Below are 25,818 nucleotides of genomic sequence, written 5' to 3' on the forward strand. Positions count from 1 at the left end.
TAGGGAAGGTTGACAGGAACAAGAAACATCTCTCTCAGAAGAAGCAGAGTCCATACCAGATGACACTGGAACAAGAACACCAGGCTAAGACCAACCTCTATATACTGGCATTTCATAGGGATGGCTCACTACTATGTATTTCAGCTCCACAGTTGTTATCTACACACACAGACATAGGGAAACACTGCAACTAACAAGAAGGCCTCAAAGAAAACAGGGTGAAAATGGAAGAAACTGGAAGAAACAGCTGACAGCTCATCTTTTCTCCCAAAAGAGAAGGTACTAATTCAGACTGTACACATTCTCTTCTCCCAAGAAAAAAAAGCAAACCTGCATGAGATGCAAAACTGCAGCATGTAGCTTACCTCTCAGTTGATGATCTGTCTTGACTATGTTCTTGATGTATGCAAAAGTACATTCTGTCTGTAGTTTGCTTGGAATTCTACCACTTCAATCTATCAAAAAGGCTGGTAAAACAATATCCTAAAATCGGATCCTTACAAAAAGTGAGAACTATCTCACCTTTATCTTTTTGCAATAGCATTAGAGCCAGTGAAATTTAACTCTTCTGACAATTAATGTCTGTCTTCTGTAGATCATTGGCATGCTCAAAACAGGGACAAAATTCACTATTCTGACTGTGATATTCGTTGTAAAGTAATGTCACAGTGAGACAACAGATCCTTCATGTAACAACAGTAGGGAGCAGCTTTCAACTGTGAAACCAAGTGAAATCAACTTATTTTGGGCAGAACAGTCAGGCAACTTACAGGAAAGCCTGTTCAATGGAAGAAACAGTAAGAACAACAAAGTTAATCATCCAAGTTTCTGATATGGTTCTGTGCGCCTGTGACCTGCATGATACTAGATCCATCTGAAACACATTTCTTATCTGCCTACCTCTCGCTTGGATTTCTGGGAGGAGCGTTCCAGAATATCGTCACTGGAGAGGTCAGAGTCCTCTGAGAAACTCAGGTGTTGACGAAGCTGCAAATCTGACAAGCCATGAATAAAAAGGAGAAGTTAGAGAAGTGGTATCTACTCTTTCTGTGAACATTTCAGAACTCAGTTGATAAGTTGATTGAGCTTCAAAAATAGTCCTTTTATGCCAGTCTCAGTTGCTTCACCTCGGATTTCAGAGTGATCAGAGAAGCACTGCTCTGCAAAATGATCAATATTAGTTAGCAGCTTCATTCTAAGAGCGCATCACTTTCTGCAAATGTTGCTAAAAATAATGGTCATGATTCTCTCTTTGTACTGTAGTACTGCATCAATGCTCTTACGATAGAGCACTTGGATGACAGCAGCTGGCACTATTTTGGCTATTTATACAAGGCCAGAGAAATGTAACATGTTAGCTTTCGAGAGCATTTATGGCTAACTTATTTACTGTATCACAAGCTGCCATTAAACATCTCCACCTGCACCTGATGGAATGTCAGAGATTTATATGAGGCCTCAGAATCCCTACTTCATAGATCAGCAGACAGTTGCCAGATCACTGAGAACACAGGAGTAACTGCATCTCTGCAGTTTTCAGCATCCATGGAGCCAGGTTGAAAGAAAGAGAACAGACCACCCAAGAAAAACATGAGGATCAGATTTAAAATAGAGATGAAATGTCACAAACAACCGATTCCAAAAAACTGCTTATTTTTCAAGTCAGTCTAAGGCAGAAAACAGATGTGCCTTGCACATATCGCATATATATAACACGTTATACCTGCAGCAGTAACCAATGGAGAAGCTTTGTGCTTGCCAGAATCCACAGTGGCACTACTTGAGGGAGTACTTGGGCAGGATTTGTCATCAGTCTTTTTCTTCTTGTCTTTCTTATACCCAGAGAAAACAGACTTCCATAACGACCTAGGCTTTGTTGTTTCCTCTGTCCCACCACTAGATTTGTCAGAAAGCCTGCTGTCATTTTTGGATTTCTTCTCCTTTTTGTTCTTACGAGGGGAGAAAAGAGAAGTTCTTTTCTTACTCTTCCCACTGGAGCCTTCTGAAGAGGTGACAGACCCTTCAGGTCCAGCCACATCAGCAGCAGGAGTGGAGAACTTCTCACTAGCAGCCTCATGCTTTCGTGCAGATCCCTCTGCCATTTTCAAGGCCAGATGCTTTGGAGAGTCATAAAACAACTCTTTGGTCTTCAAGGGCATAGAAGACGCCTTTCGTGCCCTTGTGACCCCAGCAGCAGCTGCAGCCATCTCCATATCTTTCATCTTACACAACTGTTTAGCCATAGCATCACGCAGTGCTTGGCTCTTGACAGACTTCTCTCTGGCTCTCATTCTTTCTTCAGCAAGCTCCTTGGCCTCCACAGAAATTTCAGGCAACACTCTCTTCTTTTGGTTAATTCCTCCTTCCATTGAGGGTGGACCACCATTTTCTTTGACCAAGGGCAAAAGAAATGGTTTCTCTGGCCTTGGCCTACTGGTAGGAGGTGTAAAAAACTTTTCATGAAGACTTGAGTCCTCTGTCCTGTCATCATATGTGTCCTCTACATCATCAGCAAATGGAATCTCATCCACACTCTCTGCAAAAGACTTCCGCACGTCATCTTTTGGGGCCTGGGTTGACTCTTTGGCAGCAGAGGTTGGCTCATGGCGTGGGGGAGCAGGTGGTGTTGATGCTGGTGTTGGAGGTGACCTGGCTTCAACCTCATTCTGCCAGACTGCTTGATGCCTCTTTCTACGCAAAGTAGCTGGTTCTTCATCCTGAGGAGGTGGTGGTGGAGGACTTGATGGAGGAGTAAGCATGGTAGAGTCAGAAGTGTTAAAGCTCTGGCTAGCCATAGTTCTCATATTAGATGAGCTCTCCTGAAGGCCAAGTCCAGAACTGCTGGATACATCTCTCCTTACTTCATTGGAACTCTTTAGCTCTTTTTCTGATGGAGATTTTGGAGTGAGAAGAGATATCTGCTCGTTTTCTAGCTTGGACAGTCCCTGTCTTCTTGGGGCAGGCTGGGGTTTCACAAGATGCATCCTTTCATCCCCTGAAATATTCTCAGTATTAAAAGTCTTCAGAGGAGTTGTCTCAAGGGCAGATACATTAAAGTTTGTCTCTGAGCGTTTGTTTCTGTCTACTGGGGTGAGTCCTAAACTCCTCCGGATTTCAGCACTCTTCATCCAGAATTCTTCTACAAGGTTACTCCGTTTCAGGGCTTCTTCTGCAGTAGTAGGGCTCCCCAGTTTTTCCACCTCACTATCCTGGCCCCTAAGGACCAGTTTGGCTAAAGGAGTAGATGTTAAGGCTGGGACAGGTTGGAAACATACTGGAGGCTCCACTGGGGATGGAATGGATGTTTCAGCAGAAGGCAAAGGCTGGGAACAGATAGGCATTTGAGCAGATGCTGGGGATGAAGCCAATGTCGCTCCTGCTGGCTTAGACTCTGCTAGTGATGTAGGTGCAATGGCTTCTGGTGATGCAACCGGCTGGGATAACACTGGGGATCGTGGCACCAAAGGGCTCTTAACTTTCCTGTCTTTGGGAATTTCATCCTTTGGTCCTTCTTCAAGAATGAAAGGCTCAGGAAAAAAGCGTGCCTCTGGAGATTTTATTGCACGGAATACTTCAGCCAGGGGATCTTTTACATCCTACAAAAAATTAAAAAAGGAAACATTAGTAGTCACTGGGCACATTAGAATACTGTTCTGTTTGTTTTTGTGGGTTTTTTTGGATTTAATGAAGTTAGCAACAAGGAGACCATCTAAGTACCAAAACGTGAAAAACCCCAACACGTGGCATCCCATTCACAGGTGTGGAACATCAGTTAGGATTTCTCATCAGGTACGGTTCATTTTTCTGTGCCACTGTATAAACCATCCTGTGTAGATGATAACAAGGCAAATTTAATTTTTGGAAGAAAAAACATTGAATGAAATTCCTGAAAGCCATTTCTATCTTTTCCTGCTCTCCCTTCAAATCACCAACTCTGTGTATTTTGGTGGTCCCTTATCTCAGACAGATTTGATGCAAGCCTCTCCAGCTTTCATCAGTATAGTACTTTCTGCTGGCTAGTGTCTGCTGTAATGCTTTCTTAAAGAAAGGGGTGCTTTCTCTGTTAAGAGTAAATTAGGCTGCAATTCCCTTGCCCCTTAATGGTCTGAGAAGTCTTGGTTTTCATCTCCTACATCCAGACTGCCATATTACTGAGTAGCACAATTAGTTATTTTACAATTTAACCCTTTGGCAGTGGACCCCTCCTACTGAATTCTGGTATTATTCTTTCCAATGACAGCTTTTTGCACCAGCTTCCTTTGAATGCAGACAGTTTGGTTTAGAGCATTAATCTATCTGTGTGCTTGCATGACATATATTAAAGACCCAGGTCTTGAGTACTGCATTTCAGCACTGTCCTGATATAAATGTCTACCAGAATTATTAAATGGTCCTGGAAAAAAACCACCTCAATTTTAACAGAAAGTGAATGCTGTCAGCAATTGCTGTAGGCAAACCAGCCTTATCCCACTTGTCCATTGTAAAAGTAAACTACTTTATGACAAAACTCTCTAGAATAAAGTCTAATCTTTTAGTAATCCCTTAAAAAAAAAAAAAAACAAACCAAACACTTTGGAGAGAAAAATTTGCACTGAACATTGTAAGGGTCATGTACTTCCTGCTTTTACATACAAGTAGCTGGAAACACCACAGTATGCTTGTGCGCACTCCAGGGCTGAAAATATGACAGTACGTCATTGCCATAACTCACATCCTTAAGCTGAACTATGTTGTTACTCTGGAATAAATAAGCACTGCTTTGGTTACTACTAAGTAATACAAATATAATTTTGAATTGCACCTATACAGAATCTGCTTTTGGTACAGAAAAGGTAGCCAAATCAGGATAAACAGGAAACACCTTACTTACGGCTCCCCTTATGTGTTTTATATATACATACATATATATAGTTAACTGCACACTGAAATGAAAATATCCTATGTAATTCCTTTTTGGGCTTTATGATGGGACCTTGTGTGACTGTGACAGAGCCACTACACTCTGAGACAAGAAATAAAACCAGTACATTATTTTTTAAGTCTAAATGAAGTCAGATTTCAAGAAGATCAACATAAATTACAGAGATAGGAAAGGAGGAAAGTCCACTACTGTCAGTCCTCTTCAGTTTATCCAACAAATTGTTCTATTGAACTACAGGTAGTAAGTAGAAAACTTCAAAGATTCCCTTTCTTACCTCTGCTTGTTTTGCTTTGGGGCTATCAACTGGAGACAGAGGAAGAACACTGTCACTAGATGACTGGATAGGGATGGATGGCTTGCATGGATCTAGGGAAAGCAAACATGTTTCCAAAACCACATGAGATCGTTAATATCCTTTTTTTTTTTTTTAATGTTACACACAGCAAGTAGTGACAAATTTCTCAGCTTCTTATAAATTCTAGATGGGACATCTAGTCAAAAATTTTTAAATGTCCAAAATGGTACAAACTTTTTAACGTAAAAACTTCTACAAGAAAAAGCAGTTAGATGGGTTCTCATGCTTTAGGAAGCTGTAATAAATGGATTCAAAACACTCTTCTCAAAATGTTAACGCAAGCACATACCTTGCCACTGAGAGTAGTGAGATGGTTCAAATCCAAAAGACTGTCTTCTCTTATAAATGTATAGACTATCTCAAATGAAATTACAATTATTCAAACGCTGATAAGAAAGCTATTACCTTCTGTCACACTGCAAGAAGCACCTTCTGCTTCTTCTTCTTCATCATCTTCATCTTCAGAGACTTGTAGTTCTGGCTCTTCTATGCCGCCTTGATGTAAGCGAAACTCTGCTTCTGCATCAGATGGGATGTCATCTGATCATGGATGGGTTGGGGGAAAAGCAACAAGAGATCTTGGATACAAGTCCATCAGGACATCTATTTATTATTTAAAAATCTTTCATAATCCTTTCTTTCTATTCACATGGTGCTAATCACTTTCATAACCTGAAAACCTAAATTTTTCACTCCTTTTTTTGTGCTAATTAGAGTAATTTAAGCAGTAAATGAGGGACTATTAGTACAAATAACTAAATCAGTACTTGAAGTCATACCTTCACATTTTTCTGGAAATTTTTCAATGTTTTCTGGCATACGCAGTTCATTTTACTAGCAAGGAAAGATCTTTTGCATAATATTGTGGACTTTTCACAAAATTACTTCTGTTTCTGTTATTCAACGGGATTAGTACTGATTACAGAGACAAGACCAAGCCCTCTAGTTAGCAGATGGTGACAGGACATGAGAAATTTATTCCACAACCCATGGCACTGAGGTTCTTCTCTTTCTTTTTGTCCCTTCACTCCTGGCTCCCTCTTGACTATTTGAAACAAACTCCTACATCACTAAAAATAACATCAGGCTTAAGTACCCTCATACAAAGTATTTTCTGACAATACAATTCTGTTCACATAACAGGCTTAAATGATGCACAGCGGTACCCTACCATCATCCAGCTCTGCACCCGTGTCTCCCTCTTCACCTGCCTGCCCTTCAGTGTCTGCAGGCTCTGTGCCCAGCTCGTTCTCCACATCATTATCCTCACATGGAGCTAGAATATATTCAAATATTGAGAAAAAAACAAAACAAAACAAAACAAAAACACAACTACACAGTGAAAAGGTTCTACATTGAACTGTACCAATGGTTTATAGTGGAGATATTCATTAATTACTGCCAAAACAAGAAATCCTGAAATGTGTCACCTGGAAAGACATCTATGGTGAAATGATACTTCCAGACTCCAACAAATCAAGGAATGCCTGCTCTTGGGGAGTCTCCAAGGCATTTGCAGTGAAAGCAGCCAGGACTTTTCTGTACAACAGGCTTTGTGAAAAATTAAACAAGAAGGGGACTGGGAGGACATCAAACCAGAATAGTTTACTGTTTTTTCTTTACCACACCAGAACAGATACCACCCCTTTACAGCATACACGTATTAGGTGAAAACTGAACCGTCACAATGTACCACAACTGTTCATCTTGAAATTGAAACAGGCTTTTGAGGGTGTAAATCAGAGACAGAGCCTAGCTCTGAGATTGATCATTATTACATTTGGAAACTATTTAACTCTGTGCAGCTACAGTAATCTTTGGTAAAAGGGTCTAAGAGACTTCATATGATGTACAAGTAACTAAGACACAAATTAACTGAGATATTTTTAAGCAAGTAAAAAGATACATTCAAAACTCTTTTCTGTTACAGGTCACAATTTGATTTGCTGGGTCAAAATAAAGAAAAGATTCTCGAATTGGTAACTCTGAAAGGGCACTTGACAGTACTACTTGTGACAGGATTTAATTACAGGAGGAGAGATAAGACCAAACTGTGGGGTCTAAATTTCATTATGAAATGATACTTTTTAAAAAATGTAAATCTTACGACACCTTGTCCCATCTCTAGTGCTATGGATGATTTGCCTTTTTTTTTTTTTGTTAAGTATTTTCATAAAACGTAATTTAACTATAAAAAAAGAAGCACTTCCAGTTTCTTTCCCGCAGTACAGTCAACTACATTTTTTAGATTTGTGCAGCAAGTTAGCATCAATTCATGTTCAACAACATGCAGACATTTAACTCTTTTGTATTCCCTATGGCATATGTGTACCCAATCAGCAGGTATTATTACACAAAACATTTGCTGATTACACACATAGGATATGGTCCTATGACGACGATAACAGATAAATTTATAATATTCTTAGTTGTACCTATACCAGTAAACTAAGCAGTGCAAGTTTCTGGATCTGAATGTATACAGTGTCATACTGTCATCTTTAGGAAGGCTCCTGGCATGACTCCCAGCAGTTGGTTCCCATGGTAGGGCTGGAGGCTGTTTGCAATAGGCAGTCCGGATGCAGCCCCCAATTCTGAATGGCAAAAAAAGTTTAGCCACATGGGAGCAAATCACACTGTGCCAGCTTTCTTCAGAGTCAGGGAGTAGGCCCTGATCCTTTTTATTTATTAGTGACAATGTGGCTTTTGGAAGCATTTATATGCTAACATTGCTAATTAAGACAATCTTGAAAACAAACCAACCCTCCCTAAAATGAAGGTCTTGCAGCCTCTCCTCTTTCACTAATACAGGTTTTTGCTTATTTCAAAACACAGCCTTCAGTGGGTTGTTTCCCTTCCTCCTTCAACCTGACAATTTCACTTTTTCCATGTTTTTCCTCTCTGCAGTATTAAGAGAGATAAACCATATGGGCTAGTCTATTTTCTGTCAACTACAGTGAAAAGGTAGTTACACTTATGTGTGATAAAGCACTGGCCTATTCCCTTACATCAGAGGCTTATAAAATCCAGAATCTTACCGACGTTATGTGTAGGAGACTGAGTCCTATAGCAAAGGCTGGACTGCCTAGAAGGGCATTTACAAATCTACTGAACAAAACCAAAGTGTGTCCCAGTCTGATTGTAGCTCAGGTATGCAGTAGCTTATGTTATTTTGGAAATAATGATGTCATGGGATGATTTTATGGTAGCAGTAAATGTGAGCAATCTTAATCAAAATTTGCAAAAATGTAACTGTGATGTTAGGAATATCTGATACCACTATGTATATGGGTGTCTTCAGGTTCAGAAACCATGAGCTGACGTGATGTGCATAGGGAGTGTTGGAGAGAGAGGAGAAAATCAACTCTTAAATAGGTTGGTACACAAAACTCAACAGAAGATTACAGATGCATAGATAAGAAACAACTTGGTGCAAGGGTGGATCCCATTTTGAGGGACATGGAGAGCTTGCAGGTGATATTATACATATACTGTGCATATACGTATACGCAGTTAGGATAAGGAGCAAGAGGCCAAAAGCTGTCACACAATAACTCAGAAGCTACACACTATGGCAGCCAGAAACTGGGATCAGCACTTGGTTCGTCTCAGCTAGCAGCTGTGAGCAGACTGTATCGTGTGCAGACATCTTGTAAATGCTGCTGCCTTGGCAAAGCAGCAGCAGAAGCAAAGTTTTATAGGCAAGCTGGATATTCTGATGTGCCAAAGCAACTTAGCTGTAGATCAACTACCTAGCCACAAACTACTCCTGTTCCACTGATCTAGATACCTCCACTGCTTTACACAAATTTACCCCCTTACTCTAATCCCAGAATCTTCATGCCCATTGGTTTTGTAATAGACCTTAGAGGACCACATAAAAAAAGCAGCTGAGCTCTACCATCCTTCAACATCCCTGAGGCTTTCTCAAATAATGCGAACTCCAAGTCAAAGAACACACAACAGCCATCACTATTCCTAAAGATCCCAGCTTCAACTTCATTCTTCTTTCCTCCACCAGACAACTAGAGTTTGCAGTTACAGCAGTTGCAGCTACAGAGAACTGCAACTATTTTAAGCACTTTCTGTCATTTAATCTTTCGACTGCAAGAAAGCCCCATGTTCTTTTAGTCAAGGAGGTAGGGGAAGAATAACTGGTCCAGTCTTCAGTTTACAAAGCAAATCAAAGCACTCAACTAGATTCCTCCTTCTACTTCATAACACCCAAGCTAACCTCTCTGTTTGGCCTGCCTTCAGAAGGGTTACAACAAATGTTGAGTTCATGCAAGAATGGACTGTCTGAGCAAGGCGTGCATGCACACTCCCCCTTCCTCCCTCCCTCCATGTCCAGTCATGCAGTAGCGACAGGGCCATAAGTTCCAGGGTTAAAGTACCAGCTCAGCTGCTGAAGGCATGGAGAAGAGACGGGCAGGGTTATTGTGCATTGGAATACATAGAACATCACCAAACTACCTCCAGGGACCGTCTCCAGCCACGCCTGTACCGCCTCATGGCGTACGGAGGGAAGGTCGGATGCTGAATTTAAAAAACAATAAATTGTAAGAAATGAAAATTAGACCATCGGTAAGCTTCTAAAACAGAAGAGTGACAAAGGGAAATTTTTCAGTAGCAAATACAGGAATAAAACCTATGAAATGTTAAACAACAGATTCCAGGCTTGGGATTTAAATCAAGATAACATACAAACATCAGGGGCCTAATCTTCCTTTAGGATCCGTAGTGTTAGAGAAAACATGGACAGCACAGTGAGAAAAACACTGCACCTGATCAGCAGGTTGCTGCTGCTGTCCTCTACTTGAAACCCTGCAGAGGAGGGAAACTCATAGATGAAACAGCTGAGCAACAGGAGAGGGAGGGTCGTAACAGGCATCTCAGAACCTGCGTTGCCCAGGTGCAAATGCCAGCAGATGAAGACAACTGCCCAAAGCAGAATGACAGGGGCTTCTGTGCACCATCACGCTATCCCAGGCTTTCAGATCAAACCATATCAGTGGTGATACTCTGATGGGCTCTCTAAACACCTCATATCACAGAATACAGCTCAGCCATAACAAATCTGTCTACTGAACTCAAATTTTAAACTTATGATGTATCCACCAGCACTTATTCGTGATAAGCCTTTAAAAAAAACCCCAAGCCTGCTGATAAGCCTACACATCCCTGTACTGTGTGACAAAGTAATTGAAGCAGCTAATCTATTATTGATCAGGATTGTCCTAGTTTGGCCCAGATTTAGGGAAAGGGAAGGAAATATTGCCTTGCTTCCCAAAGGAAGCTGGAAAGACCACAAAATCAATTTGGAAGGATCAACACAGGTTTTCCTTTCCTTTGCTGACAACTGTACCAACACACTATGGAAAAGTAGGAATTATAAAACACAAATTAAAAGAAAAACTCCGAACCTGTAGTGCTACAAGGCCCTCAAGCAGAAGCTAAAGTAACCTTAATTGTAGCAAGCCTAAGAAACTCTGTTAACATTTTTTACTTAGAGTTCTTAAACATTAAGCAACTACTCTAGCAATACTGAATGTTACAGACAGTCCAACAAAGCCTGTTTCTGTGGTTGCAGCAGGAAGGAAATACCCATCTCTTACTTGTAGGGAGCAGATTTCACATCAGAAAATCCCAGTGCATTCTACAAACTGCAATTATAGGCATAGCCAAACTGATCTAGAACTGTGTATCAAGTTGGACCAGGGTTTAAAAAAACGCAAACATCCAGAACTATGAGGAAAAGAAAATTACCTGGAATGGAACATGATCAGTCAATACGAGGTAAAGCCCTAGGCTTTTTTAATACAGATCAGTCATTAACTTAATCTCACATTTCCCGTAAAAGACACCCCTTCCCATGGCATACTTACTCCCTCTACAATTCTGGCACAATGGTTACAGATTTTGAGAGAAGACCACCACACATCAACTGCATGGTTAACTTTTATTAAGCGTAGGCTTCTACATAGGTAAAGCACCTCTGACATACTTACCTGTAATATACACACTGTATATAATACACTCTGTAATATAGTTTAGAACAAGGTCAACAGGGACTGCTGGAAGGTGCTTACAAGAGAGCTAGACTGTTGGCATTTTCCCCCTCCAAAATTTTCCTTTAAATAATTGGCAACTCTAAAAGATTACACCTCACTTCAAAAAAAATAGATATACTGTCAAATCTTAAATACAGGGAGCTGGTCAGATTTGCAAGCCCTTTAAACTCAATTATTCCCTGCTAATAGCAGATGCAGTTACACACTTTGAAAAGCAGCAGCAGAGAACTATACTCAACACAGAAGCCAATCCTGTTCTATCTTTGCTGTAGTAGGTACACAAAGCCCTTCAGCTTTCCCTAAAGACGTATAGAGTCCGCACTGCAACAAAAAGCACATTACAGCTTGCAGTGCTATCCCTAAAGTCAGTTACTGAGGGCGATTTGCCAGCACCACCAAATCATGTGTATAATGCTATGGAATCAAAGCAGGCAGACAAATGGGTCAGAAGAAGTCACACCACCACGGAGCTGAGAAAGCAGTTGTTTTAAGTAGACACTGACCTGAAAAGCAAAATGTTTAACCAAGTGTAATTTCCGTGTAATCTGAAAGTAGTTCCTTTCAATCACTGCTACCCCTGCTGAAGTACACTGCTCTTGAAGGCACAGAAGCAACAGAGTTAAACAGCTGCAACCATGATCTAGGGATTGATGCTGCAGGGCTGAGAGGGAGATTACCTCTGGAGGTGGAGGACTTTGAAGTTGGGACCATTTTTTCCTCCTCCTCTTTTTCACGGATGTGTGTCCAGTGCACATCTGCCAGGATCTCCAGAGGATCAACGGGATTTACAATCTGCTGCAGTCTAAGGTTTCCAGCTAGCAGAAGGGTATGGCATGCCAGGTTGTAGGCAGGGTGGTATGAAGGACAGGGAGGAAAAGATGGGAGAACAGTGGGAAGGAAAGGTAACACATCATAGGAAAGGAAATAGGAGAACAAGAAAAGAATATGTTACTGGCTAAGATCAGTTTGCAAGACAGATAGAAAAAGCTCAGCATTGTGTGTGCACGCATACACCAAATACAGCGCTCCTCATACTCCCCATCAAAGCTGAAAAATGCCATTCCAAAGGCAAAAAGATGCTATTAAAACTTCATTGTAGATTACCTCTATTGCAAGCAGCTTCACTGAAATGAAAGACATTCTCTGGGTGTCCAACAGTATGTGGTATGTTAATACCAATTTAGCAGAAATTTCCAGCTCCTTCAGCCTATTTGTTATGATTATTGCCAAAGATATCTTGCTGTTAAAGGCAAGGGACAATCTGCATTGTAGTTTGATGCACCAAAACAAAAGGTGTTTCATTCCCTCCTATTGGGTTAAGTACTGTTTCCTATGCTGGGTACAAATTTCTTTGTGAATTAAACTACATCATGGATCTCAGAGTTTCACATGTGTCCGTATATGTGTGTATGCACACAAAGGCACACACTTACTTTAGCACTTAAAATGCTACTTTGTTTACTTGTGCTGTTTTGTACTGACTTGTTTGAAGGGTAGATCTTTTTTTCTGAAGAATAACAGCATTTTCCTTGACTTAACAGCGCCTCACCTCTCCGGAAGGAACTTCCTGTTGCAAAAATGAATTTGTTTAAAAAAATTTCATTACTCCTCAATTACCTGCCTACACAAAGCTCAACAACTTACGGGGTGTCAAAGGGAACAACGGGCACCTAAAGCAACTGATAAGCAACTTGCTTAACTGCTGCAGAATACGCACCTCGGGAGGATCTACTCTGAGGTGAATATTATATTAATAGACCCTGTCTTTATTGCTATATACTATGTGGCTATTTATCCATAATAAAATAACTCATTCTACAGGGGACTGGTATTCAGTGTCTGCAGGAGTGGTCCTCAAAAGCAAATAATTCATCCTGAAAAGTAAAATGCCCACTTACTTTATAAAGTAGAAAGTTAATTTTCACAACAGCGGGATAACCACTGAGAAGGGCAAAACACTTTTTCAGCAGTTTAGAACCTCAAAAGCAATTAGATATTTGTATGGTGGACTAGTGTTTGAAGGACATAAGAAACATTAGCAGCATTTAGAGGTTACACTCATTATTTCCTGCTGTCTCGTTTTAAGTAAGTTCCTCTCTCCTGGCCATGTTTTCCCCAGACATGACAAAGTGTTTGAGACTTCCATTTCAGGATTGACTGTGTGTGACATTTGGCATTAAAACTGCAGAAGAAACAGACAAAAGGAACTGCAGGAAGGAAAAAATCACCAGCTGGTTATTACAGGGGAAAAGGATTCATATGTACAAACTCAAATGCAGAGCGGGATTCACAAGTATTTAGCAGGTTTATGACTCTGTTGCCTCATCAGATAGTTTTCATATCAATAAGCACAACCACAAGGTCCACCAGAGCTACTGGACATCCTGCAGGGACAGGAACCTGGGCTTTTCTCACTCCATACCAAAGCACTCACATGCAGGCCTCAAGATGAGTAGAGTTAGCATTTGCATCACCACGCACAATTTTGTGTTAAAAGGTTTAGGTTTGCCAGCAATGGCTGAGAAGTATATAGTCACTCAGCAAGGCTCAGAAAGAGCAGGTCCCACATGATTTGCATGTTTTAAAATGGATTTTGCTGGGATTTAGACCAGTGTAACATACACACCTTCAGCTACTCCGCACGTCTCTAAACAGAGGCATGAGCCTGTCCTAAATAGGACATGGGTCCTCCTCACCTTTTCCAGGAAATAAATAGCAGCACAGCCAGCCATGAAAGACTGCTGCTTGGCTAAAAGGCAAACCTAACATTTCCTTGAGGTCTAAATTCTTGAGAATTTCAAACAACACCTGGTGTAACAGCCTTCCCTCAAGGATGCCTGCTAAGCTTTGCAGGAAGCTGGACATTAATTGCACTTACATTTGGAAAAGTAGCTTTCCCCTCCAGTTCCCCTAGCACCTACCAGCACTTCACAAGCAGCAAGCAATCTCAATGTTTAACTTTAATGGAATGAGAAGCCACCTGCAAATCAACTCTTTAGGAGTCAGGTCTAAAGCACACTACCAACTGCAACAGGGGAAACTGGGAAACTTCTTCAGTTACGCTCTTCAGCCACCTTACTAATACTTCTCATTCTTTCCATCAGAAAAGTTAAATTGGGAAAAATTATAACACCTCTTCTTCCTTTTTTTTTTTTTAAAAAAAAAAGTCAGAAAGTCAGAAGTTAAGCTACAGTTGTTACAACCATAAGCTCCAAAATATGCAGTCTGACAACTGCATATGCCCTCTTACCTGCAGGAAGGCACTTGGATTTTCCTCTTATGTATTCTGGCTCTAATGAACCACAATGAAGGAATAAGGAATTAACAAGTTATTAGGACCATTAGAAATAAACCACAAGAGAATGCATCATGGAAAATAACACAACGCATTTGATTGGAATGTCAGATTAATTTTATGCCCATTATATGACTGTTTGAAAAATCTTGAGGGGTTGCTGAAGCTTGATTAGCTTCCCCCACAGGCTTCCCCCACAGACTCTCTCCACAGACACACACTCACAAAGGACAACAACAAAAAATGCAAGTTTGCTGACACGGGCAATCTAAAAGGCAGTACTTCTGATGTGTCCCATGTGTCTGACATATTGCACAGGTGTAATTAGTTTGTGTGTATGGAACCAATCTGAAACTCCTAAATATATGGGCGACACTGTTCATGCATGTTTGCACGTTACAGTAGCAAATTGTCCAGGCTCCCTAGATATCCTGAGCTTTATTTTTTTCCTAAACCCAGTGGTAATGTCAGACATGATATATGGCACTTGGACTAGGAGATAAAGATTGGGGGTTGGACTAGATAATCTCTGAAGGTCCCTTCCAACCCCTACCATTCTGTGATTCTGTGATAACAACAGCTACCAAATCAGTTTTTAGGGAGCTGGTAAAGCAATTAAATAAAACACAGAAACTTCTCATGTGGGACCTGCTCTTTAAAGCATTCCCCCCTCCTTCGGGGAAATGGAAGTGGAGATGGTATATGGGTACCTTTAAATGTACCCGTGTCCTCTTCATTTGAGAGACGTTGAAGCCAGAGACCTTGCTGCAGCTCGCTCTCCCAAGGGCAATACTCCCCCTCTACAGCAGAGGGAACCACACATCCATATATAACACCAGACACGCGTGTACACACACAAGCGATGAAGAGAGAGAAAGAGAGAAAGAAAAGAACAGAATCAGAAAGATAGACTGGCTGGAAATTCAGCAACTCCCCGTACTCCTGTTGTGTTCAAAGTGTCCGACAGGAAAACTGCTTGAATGAAACAATGGCTGTCCAAGAACACCATGGCTTAGCAGACTAAACACACAACATGCATGTTACCATACTTAAAAAGCAGTCTTGACTTCCACAGGCTTCAGTTATGGAGATACAGCTCCTACATTGAAAATGTAGCCAAGCAGCCTGCTGAGCTCATCAACAAAACTGCCACTTAGACTCAAAAAACTGGACCTCTGCTTGCACTAAGCAGCCAAAGACTTTCACAAAGAAGCTCTTTGGAGTCTGCTAGTCTTCACAAAAAGGAAATGTGAGTACAAAGACAAAGACAAGATCAGTGAGAAATTTGGCATGGTGGTGAAACACTGGAAACATGTCTATTCTTAGCACAAACTTTGCATTTTGATGACTGAGACAAACACAGGGGAAGGAGTCTTTCCCTAAGATTTTCCAAAGAAATCGCTCAGAGCTAACATGGGAACCATTTGAACTCCCTGACTTCTCAAGACCATCTTTTAACTAAGAAGAGCTACAAGCAACTTCTCCTGTGATGTCCTGATGACAGTCACAGGGCACTACCCCTGAGTGAGGCACTCTGCAAAACTGAAAACACTACATCCACAATGCTTCCAGCTCTTGCTGCCAAAGAACAAAGGGCACATTCAAATCCAATTCAAATCCAATAATAATAAAAACCAACAATAAAACAACACAGTGTCACAAAGCTGTGAATTGCACATGTTGGCATGGTGTATGGGAAGCATATTGAGTTGGTACTAGTGCTGTAACTGCCCTGTGGGCAAAGATCTTCTGTATCCAGAATGATCCACCTAAAGCTTTCCTTGACAATAACTCCCTCAAAAATCAAAGCAATAAAGAAATGAAAGAAGAAGAAAAGTTTTCCAAGGCAAATATTTCTCATTCTGCATGGCAAATACTCAACTCAGTTTTCCCTGCTGTCTAGCAGAAAGGAAGGACAAATCAATCTGTCTAACCTTCGCTCGACTCCTCGTCTTCCTCCTCTTCGTCTTCCTCCTCCTCCTCCTCCTCATCTTCTTTGTCCTCAATGTCATGATTTTCCTCAGCTTCAATCTCTTCTTCACTCTTTCCCTTCAGGAGGGCATGGATACGCACAGCCTCTTTCCATGGCACACCACCCAAGTCTGAAGGAGGTTGCTGAGGCAGCAGTAGTTCATCTTCTTCCTCCTCATCTTCCTCCTCCATTTCAGACTCTGAACTACTGTAAGGGTTTAGAAAAAAAGAAGATAAAGAAACAACTAGTTAATATTTCCTAGATCAGTCTTAGATCACTGCCAAGTTGTTTCAATACATACAATCCAAAATGTATGATGGAAACTATAATACTAATTTTCTGCTTTTAATATTTTATAGGCATCTTAGTGACATCATCATGTGTGGGCTGCAGTATGGTCCTTGCCCTGCTTCTATTAAAGAAGGTGAAGCAGCAGAAAAGTGCCTGTGAAGCCAAGTCCAAATATTTGTGCAGCATTAATTGTTACAGTTCATGACAGTTGAGTACAGCAGAAAGAAACTACTTTTTTCATATCACATTGGATAAACCAGTGGAAGAGTTCTTAGCAGTGTCAGAATGTAGAAGGTCACGTCTTTTGATAATGGCAGCTAATGCTGGCATTTTGGACAGCTAAGATGTTCTGGCACTTGCTGAGGTGAACCACAGAAAGATTTGGCAGTAGAAAGAACACACAACACAACTATCAGGCCAAAGGATACAGCATGTGAGCTAAGAAGAGCTGGAGAAAAAAAAAATACAAAATTCCTCACTTTTCTATATCGCAGCCAGAACTATAATATATATGAAATTAAGCACACAATGTACATAATGGCAAGAAACTGTATGAAGCAGTGCAAGGATAATTACAATAATGGGCTTATTATTCTCACAGCAAAGTCTAAACCATGCAAAACAGTAAATCATTAGTGCTTTTTAGTAGACATCTCTGTTTAATTGTAACAGTTCCTTGGTATAAGCAGCAGGGGCAAGAAATGTAACCACCTATACAATGACATTTAATCTAGCTCACTCTTACATGCTGGACCACCTAGAAATACTGGGGAAAAAGATAGTTGCATTTGTCACTGGAAAGTGAACATGAACTACAGCACATTCAGAGAATATATCTGCAGGGTGAAAAGGTCCTCTTCCTTTGTTTTTCCTTAATAGATCATTGTCATGAAAGAACTGCATTTAGTAGAGCAACAGCTGGATGCTTCCAATATAAATCTTAAAAGGCCCAAATTCATCTGGATTGATGGAAAAAACTGTGAATGGCTAAAGTCTGGGTGAATCATCTGACAACAGTATTCCACTTCTGCTGCTTCCTTATGACAGCCATCATTGTAGTTAACAGCCTTTGGCAGAACCCATTCCATATAGACAATGAGAGGTAAAACAGACAAGTTAAAAATAATGAAGTTTACAGTTCATGTAGGTCTATAAAATATGGCTTGTACAGTTGTTGTAATTCTGCTTCCCAATAACAGGTGTTATTACAGTATGTGACAAACTGACAGTTTTTTAAAAAAAGATATATGGTAGCGCTCTTATATTGCAGTTATTGCAGAACTTCAAATTAGTCTACCCCTACACGAACACATCATATCTGCATGATTTTATTCATCTACTTGTCTGAGAGACTATTTTTGCTAGCAAAGCTAATAAGAAAAACAACACTTTTTTCATGCTCTGATTGTCATGTACTTCTGTCCATAGGCTCTTTAATTCTCCTCACTGTTCTGCATATATATAACATTATTTTGCTCAAATTACAACCCACTTTTTCACAGCATACCTATTTTTAACAAGTTGTCTGGTTTTCAAATGCTAAATACTGAATACAAACACTGTTGCGTGCCATGGACTTGGTGCATATTCCAGGAGGCTAAATCATATTCCAAAGGCTTGACGCAGATATTGTCACAGAGACAAAAAAGTGATGTTGCCCTCCTCCCTGATTAACCTTCCCACCATTTGGTATGGAAATAAACCTGACAGGTGCTGCATGCTGGGGGTTTTGTGTGCTGTCAATAAGGTTTACTGCTGCTCAAACTGTTGCCATGACTGCTGAATGCGACGAGCTGCTGCTCTTCAACCAGCGGGCTTGTCGCATGCAATACTGACGACATAAATTCTTTACCACATAGCTCACTTTACCTTCTTTGGCTTTTATTTATAACTTGGTTTTTGTTTGACCTTTGAACACTGCGAAATGAGAAGGTGAAAGATGGCAGTGAGATGGCCTGGTACAGTGGGCATTCCTTTCAGCATGGCAACTCTGTGCCACAGAAATTAATTCAATAGCTGAAACTTTTTTTTTTTTTTCTGTAAAGCAGAAATCAAAGACCAAAATAGGTTGCTTTATAGAACTTGTATAAGTAGCTGAATATCTGATTAAAAAGGTGTACCTACACAGATTCAGCTTTGGGGAGAGGAACCAAAACCTAAACTGTGGAAACGAAGCTCTTCTCTTCCCTTGCCATACAAACCCATACAGCACAAGCTGTCCAATGACACTTCTTCGAAAAGCCACAAGTATTATACCAAAACTGTAGATAATGTACTGGGAGTTACTGCAAGTTAAAGGGGATTAATAAGGCATCTAAAGGGTTTTCTGCCCCTCAAAAGCTTTGTAGTCAGGGTTTGGTTTGCTTAAATGACTTTTTTGTTGTTGGAGCTTACACAAGATTAACTCTTTTTTGAAAAAATACACTTTGAGTACTGTCAAATTTTCTCTGCAGTGTGCATGCTCTTAAGTGTGTGCGTGATGGGAAGCTGTGCGTGATCTCTGCTTGATTTAGAGTTAACACCTCACTGAACCTTTAAGTCCAATCCATCACTCAGTAAGAGATGGAGAGAACAAAAAGTTCCCCATCTCCTCTGCCCTCTCCTAACCCTGAGGCACTACACCAAGACAGTGAAGATGATCAAATCAAGGCTTTGGTTGGCTTGTTGCAGGAGTCAAACTTTTTGTTCTTTTGTTGCTGAAATAGTGGTCAGGCTTTTTCCCTTTCTTTTTTGGGAGGGGCTTTCTGTGGCATATCAGGGAGTGGGTAGAGTTGAATGGAGGATACATGGTAACTACATAATCTAAAAAATTCTCTCTCTGATGTTTGGCCCACACAGCCTTATCAATGCTCTCAGTAAATTGCTTGACATATTTGGATTTAGGACAGAAATTTTTCCAGGTCAAACTGACAGGGAACTTGATGTATTTTCTCTTTCCTCTCTACTATAGAGTGTGATTTGCCCACTAAACACTCCTTTTCACATGCAGAATTATCCATCTATTACGGACAGAAATAGTCAGTTTAATATAGGATATTGGAATTTGTAGGACAAAGGGAGCTAAATGTAGCACCCAATGAGCAGAAATCAAACTCGGTAACCTAAGAATGTACTGCCCTCAGTCTCCACAATCTCGCAAAACACCTCTTGGAGATGACCAACAGCTGCATGCCAAAACACCAAAACTCCACTTTTTTTTAACTAACTCCTCTCCTCCTTTGGAAGTCTTCTGCCATTTACTGAGTAGCCCTACTGTGTCCCGATTTACTTAAATCAAGACCAATAATAATACTCCATACTAGTAAATTCTGTTTAAGAGCTAGAAACAAAGGGAAAAAAAACCCTCTCAGTATCATTAATGTCACATATTAATATCAATATCAACACTGTAACAGTTGATATAATTCCTAGGCCTGAGCAGGGAGCTAAAGGAAGGATGAGTGAAGCAAATAGAGTTTGCAACTCCCACAAATAGTCCCAAGATTATTCAACCAGAGCACTAGATAAGATCTCCATTATGTAAAATGTCAAAATAGTATCTTCTAAAGAAATGAATATGTTAAGAAATTAATCAAAAATTATTATTTAGGTTTCAGAGAAAACAGCTGCACAAGATATTAGAAGTTGCCAGGCACTTATTTGAAAGCAACACCTTCATGAATCCACATATACACACTCTCTGTCAAGGCTGAGTTCAGGCTACTAAAAGTTACTCCTTTCCAGATTCTGCATCTTCAAACTTATCTTATCAGATAAATAAATGACACATTCTGTACTACATTAATCCTGTAAACATTTTAATTAATGTTTTCATTCCTGCATTCTTCACCACTCCAATCCGGTTCAATTTAACACGCATAAATGTAGTAAGGAATTTCTCATACAGCCCTATGCCTGTAGGTAATGCATACATAGAATATGTTTGTAGGATCTAAGTCTCAGGAAACCAGTAGCAGCATTTTCTGAGTTTATTTCAAGAAAACTAGTGGACACACCAAGAGCTGAAAAGGTAAGGGTTGTTATTGCTACAAAGGTAGATGATTAGAAACCATATTAAGAGGTCGAGACGCTGCAAAAAGTGTGTGATTAACTATAAAGTTCACAAGCATTCTTCATCAAGTATTTTCTCTCAATGAATCTTGCAACAACTATTTCCTGTAGCTCTACCTGCATATATTTGGATCCTGCTGTGCTTATGCACCATTTTGTGGATAAATTTGTGAAGGTACAGTATGTTTTCCAACAGCCATAACTATTGCTTCAAATTAATATCTCTCAGGCATTGCATCAGCATTCAGTCAGGAATACATGTGTCAAGCTTGAATCTTTAAACCCAAATCTTTTTGAATGGTAATGCAAAACATACAGAAGAGAAGTTAACTTTGGAACTCCCTCCCATTTGAATCCACATTCTGTTTGCTCAAAAGACTCAATTGTCTTTGATACATTTAAAAAAAATTAAAAATCCCTTCCAACTTAGGACTGAATTTCATGGTATTATAGTACTATAGGTGTCTTCTAAGAATGGTGGTAAGCTATTTAGAAGAACAGAAATTACAAGATAAAATACCTGTACATATGCAGAACATTTTCAATGTTAAAAAGAGCTAAGGAAAAAGCAGGCAGAAGTCTGTTTGGATGGGTATAAAAAGGCTGATGGACAATGTGTGCTAACCTGCTGGGCACATCCTCTTCTGTTCCTTTGTCCAATACACTGCTCAGATTATGCTCTGCTAGCGTCTCTTCAGGAACCTCTTCCAGTTCTTCTTCCCGCTGCAGTGACAGTCGGTAGTTCTCCAGCTCAATCCGCTCAGGTGTGCCACGCAGCCGTTTAGCAAGGCTGGGCTCTTCCAGCCCATTTACATTAGAACCTAGAGAATAAGCCAGTGAATAAACAATAAATGCAACAGTCAGAACTGTAATTTTTTTTTTTAAAGAAATTGAGCAATTGGGAGAAAAAGGGCATGAAGCAGAGGGAGTTAAATAAAGCGAGAGAATACCTTATGTCATTATCCTGATCTCCACTACTGGCAGAACCTGCTGGGGAGCCAGACTGCAAAAGGGAATCTTAGTGGTTTTGGCTAATAGATGCTAAAAAGAACGTTAAATGTCCTAGTTGAGAGAGGAAATAGGGACATTTTAGCTGCAAGAACAAGAGCTGCAATGACGCCTATGTAATAAGTATTGGGGAAGGCCTGACCACAGACCGCATGTATTCTATGAGCAAAAGTAGGAATGCTACGGAGCAATCCTGCTGCATAATGTTAAAACTGTTACCAGTCGAGGTAGGTCTACAGAGTCAGGGAGCAAAAAAATATTACTACTACTTAAGATAGGCAAGGAAGGGAATGAAAAAGGCCCACCTGGAGCAAGTTTAAAAAGTTTTTATAGACTTGAATTAATTTGCTTTTTAATACGAGTTTGTGATTAAATGAACCACAGGGAAAAGTCTAGGTGAGATGTTTGCAAGCACAAATCCCATGAATCCCAGAAAATTGCAAGGAGATGTGAACTAGACAATTGGAGAAAATTACGCAGGAGCTTCATCCACTGTGGCACTCAATGAATTAAATTCTAACCTGCATTCATCCATTTCTTTTTGATATTCTAGTATTTTAGCTTAAATACCGTGCCACTGTTTACCCTCACCCAGCTTACTATTTACAGAGTGCAATCTTTCCTAGCTTCTGTTTTGCTTTGCTACACAAGCCAAGGCTTCCTCTCATGAGATAATCTCTTCAGTACACTGATCATCCCCTAGGTCTCTGCACCTGTCCCAGTTTGGATTAATCTTTCCAGAACCTGCGTGATTAGAATTGAACACAGCTTTCCAGATGAAGCCTTATCAGCATAACATACAACCCTGCCAGAAATCTCTCATCTGATACATGCTGAGAACACACTTGCCTATTTATACGCCACATAATACTGGTGACTTTTATTTACTGACTGATATTCAGATCTTTCTCCTTCTTTGCTTTCAACTGATAAGCACCTTGTTGGTAGCCAAAATTCTGCACACTTTCTTAGTGCATGACCTGCTACTTTCTACTATTACATTTCTATTTTTATGATTACAGTCTGCGACATTTTGCAGTTCTTGGTGTATGACGTGCCTATCCTCCTCTGCATTGATGAGGGTTTGAAATGTAGCCTCAGCAATGAATTTCATTAGCAGATTTTTTCTTTTCTGCCAGTAACCTTAGCAAAAGTATTACAAAGATCTGTCCCCAAATTATTTTTTGTGAAACTCCACAGTCTGTAGATGACATCCAACCCCATTATTTCCTTTTTCAATAAAACCTCTAATCTCTCATTTAAGCCAACTTCCTAGCTACTTGACACTACTCCCTTATTTTATCCAGTTTAAATAATTATTTCCATGTTGCAGCCTTCAGGTGCTTTACTGAAGTCCAGACTGTTCAAATGCACTACATTTCCCTTACGGAGGTAATCGGTTACTTTGTCGATAAAAGCTGTCAAGCTGGTCCTGCATAGTCTTTGGTGAATCCACACCACCTTTTATACCACTTACCTTCATAAGGTCAAAGGACTTCACTTGCAGAATTAGCAGTCTTTAGTTATTCCTTCAAAGAAGGCGTTTTACCTACTGTTTAAATTATATGTATTTGTTCAGATCACCTTTTCTCTTTTTTTTTTTCCTTTTCTTTTTAATTCTTTATCTGTAGGTCATCCAGAGGTCACATAGTATTACCCTGAATGAGATATTCAAGGTACATCAGGATAGCTTGATTTAATCACAAAATGTTGCCACAAAGCTCACAATCTTATTGTACAATTCTCCCACTCTTCTGAGACAAAGACTATATGGTCAAATTTTATTTCCACTCATCACAGTTTAGTTATATTTAAATTTTGCTTCCAGCTTCATTGGGTTAATTTCCATTTCCAGCTCTTGCTACACAGTGACTTCTTTTGCTCCCATGTCCAATGCCATCATCCCAACTGAAATTGGAGGTCAGGTATTCATTTGATTGCCTGACTATACCTAAAATTGCATTTTGTCAGCCCCATCTTCACTGTGGACCCACTTTTGCTTTTCCTTACCTTGCTTTTAATTACATTCTTAAGGAATACAGCTGTTTGCTTTCCTTTCCTTTGCAAAGTCTAACCCAGCATGAGCTTTGGCAACGTTTACTTTATCCTCACACGTTTTGACCTTCAATACAGATTTTGTTTTCTTTCTCCATCCTTTGTAGTTTCTCAGTTTATTCCTAACAGCCTTTTTTTCAGGGCAATTACTCCCTCAGTACCATCTTAGTCTTTCACACAAAAATACACAGGCCTTGCAATACTTAGTGGCATTCATTTCCAACCCCTCTCCAGAAAGATAAAATCTCATAAAGACAACTGCCAGGAGTGTTTTTCTCTCTTCCTTAGTATTATTGAACCTTCTATGATGTAGGCAAGTGGCTGCTGTGCCCTCAGCTGGAACTACAGGGATTCTTTATGGTATAAACCACAGTATCTTGCTCAGGTGGCAGGCAGGAATATTACCTTCCATTTCCAGGGATACCATGGTCTTTACCATTTCCTGTTGCTAAGCCTTATGTTGTGTTAGTATTTTCAAAGTTTAGTGGAAGTGGACTGCCTTTTCAGCTGGGATTCACATTTGATTTCATTCTCTCTAGATGGTGATACCACGTCGGCCAAATCTATTTTTGCAGTCTGGGTTACACTCCCCAACCCTGAGTTCACAGTAACAGGGGAACTGACCTGGAATATCGCTCTGCCACTTCTGTCTGACAGTGAAAAACCAAAGGACTCTGGGTAATGCAAGAACACCAAGGTGAGGGAAAAAGAAAAGGAATATACTAAAATCAGCATAAGACAAGAGTTTTTCTACTTGGAACTCTTTATACACAGCAGAGCCGTCAGCTAGGCTCAGCTATTTCAACAGAAATATCTTTTCACAAGCTGTTTTTAACTTGTTCTCTTCTGATGCATACCCCAATATAGCTGCAAAGTCCACAGCAGCAAAAAAAGGATAACTAAAAGCACAAGAACTTTTTAATCATCTGACATTATTTCACTTCTCTTGTTTTCTAACAATTGTAAGGGGTCTTTGCCAGCCTTTTTGAAGTAAAACAAACAAACAACAAAAGAAATATAAACCCATTCCCATCTAATTAATTGAAATTAAAGGAGTATTAAAAAAAAAATGCTTGTTTCAATGATGCAATATATGCAGTGGGGAGAAAGACTGACAGCAATCACTCTAAGGTAAAAGAGGACTGAAAATTAAGCTGATATCTGCTTATATGCATTTTGTGAACGGATATGATCTTTCAGGTTATTCAGAATACAAATCATCATTGCTCTTCTCATCATGAAGATCCAGTAAAACTGGTACATAGAGAATCAAAGCAATTCTATCACAGCACAAACTATAAGTGGGAGTGACTCAACGCAACTGTGTTAAAAAACAGAAAAGATAGAAAATCTGCCTAAACTTTAATGCAAAAGGATGTAGTCAAGCCAAGATGTCCTGTGTGCTTGACAAACATTTCGTGCTTCAAAATCTTAAAGAAGTAGGAAGGACATTCCCAGCATTTTTACTAATTAATTTATATATCCATATACTTAAGATGTGGGATTGGTCACACCTGTCCACTTCACTTTGCAAAGAAAACAGCTCTACACCAGAGAACGTGATACAGAAACTCAACTGATTACCAGCTTCAGCAAGGGATTTTTAGGATTTTTTATGGACCGTTTCATCTACTTGGTGTATTGCTTTCATTTATAAAAAGTTCCATGAAGACTTATCTGGCTAATTCCAAAGCCATTGTCAAACTTGTTACCAAATGTGAAACAGGAGAAAGGCTACTGATAGCCAACTTTCTGCACCACAAAGCCATCAACTATCAGAAGGAAAAGCATTACAGTTCA

The 25,818-nt window shown here is 40.0% G+C and overlaps 2 protein-coding genes across 2 annotated transcripts in view; both read right to left on the reverse strand.

Moving 5' to 3' along the window:
- LOC309686098 (F-actin-monooxygenase MICAL3-like) overlaps nucleotides 1–3,064 on the reverse strand; it is a 31,263-nt gene extending 28,199 nt beyond the window's left edge. Inside the window, exons 1-2 of the mRNA XM_082498636.1 lie at nucleotides 1,724–3,064; nucleotides 901–995 (exon numbers count right to left, since the gene is read on the reverse strand). Coding sequence (XP_082354762.1) covers nucleotides 901–995; nucleotides 1,724–2,984 — 1,356 coding nt within the window. The 5' untranslated portion in view covers nucleotides 2,985–3,064. The remainder of the gene's footprint in view (nucleotides 1–900; nucleotides 996–1,723) is intronic.
- Nucleotides 3,013–24,445, reverse strand: LOC309669590 (F-actin-monooxygenase MICAL3-like; the record flags this gene model as incomplete). The annotated part of the gene is made up of 11 exons (XM_082480310.1): nucleotides 3,013–3,035; nucleotides 3,122–3,596; nucleotides 5,196–5,287; nucleotides 5,682–5,816; nucleotides 6,448–6,552; nucleotides 9,750–9,812; nucleotides 12,025–12,162; nucleotides 15,353–15,442; nucleotides 16,577–16,821; nucleotides 21,581–21,776; nucleotides 24,424–24,445. 11 exons carry the CDS (start codon nucleotides 24,443–24,445, stop codon nucleotides 3,013–3,015), a joined length of 1,584 nt encoding a protein of 527 aa, XP_082336436.1.
- Between the last annotated feature and the right edge of the window lie 1,373 nt (nucleotides 24,446–25,818).

The sequence above is a fragment of the Vanellus vanellus genome (genome assembly GCF_965231255.1).
Source record: "Vanellus vanellus genome assembly, chromosome: 1".
In the NCBI taxonomy this organism is placed as follows: Eukaryota; Metazoa; Chordata; class Aves; order Charadriiformes; family Charadriidae; genus Vanellus; species Vanellus vanellus.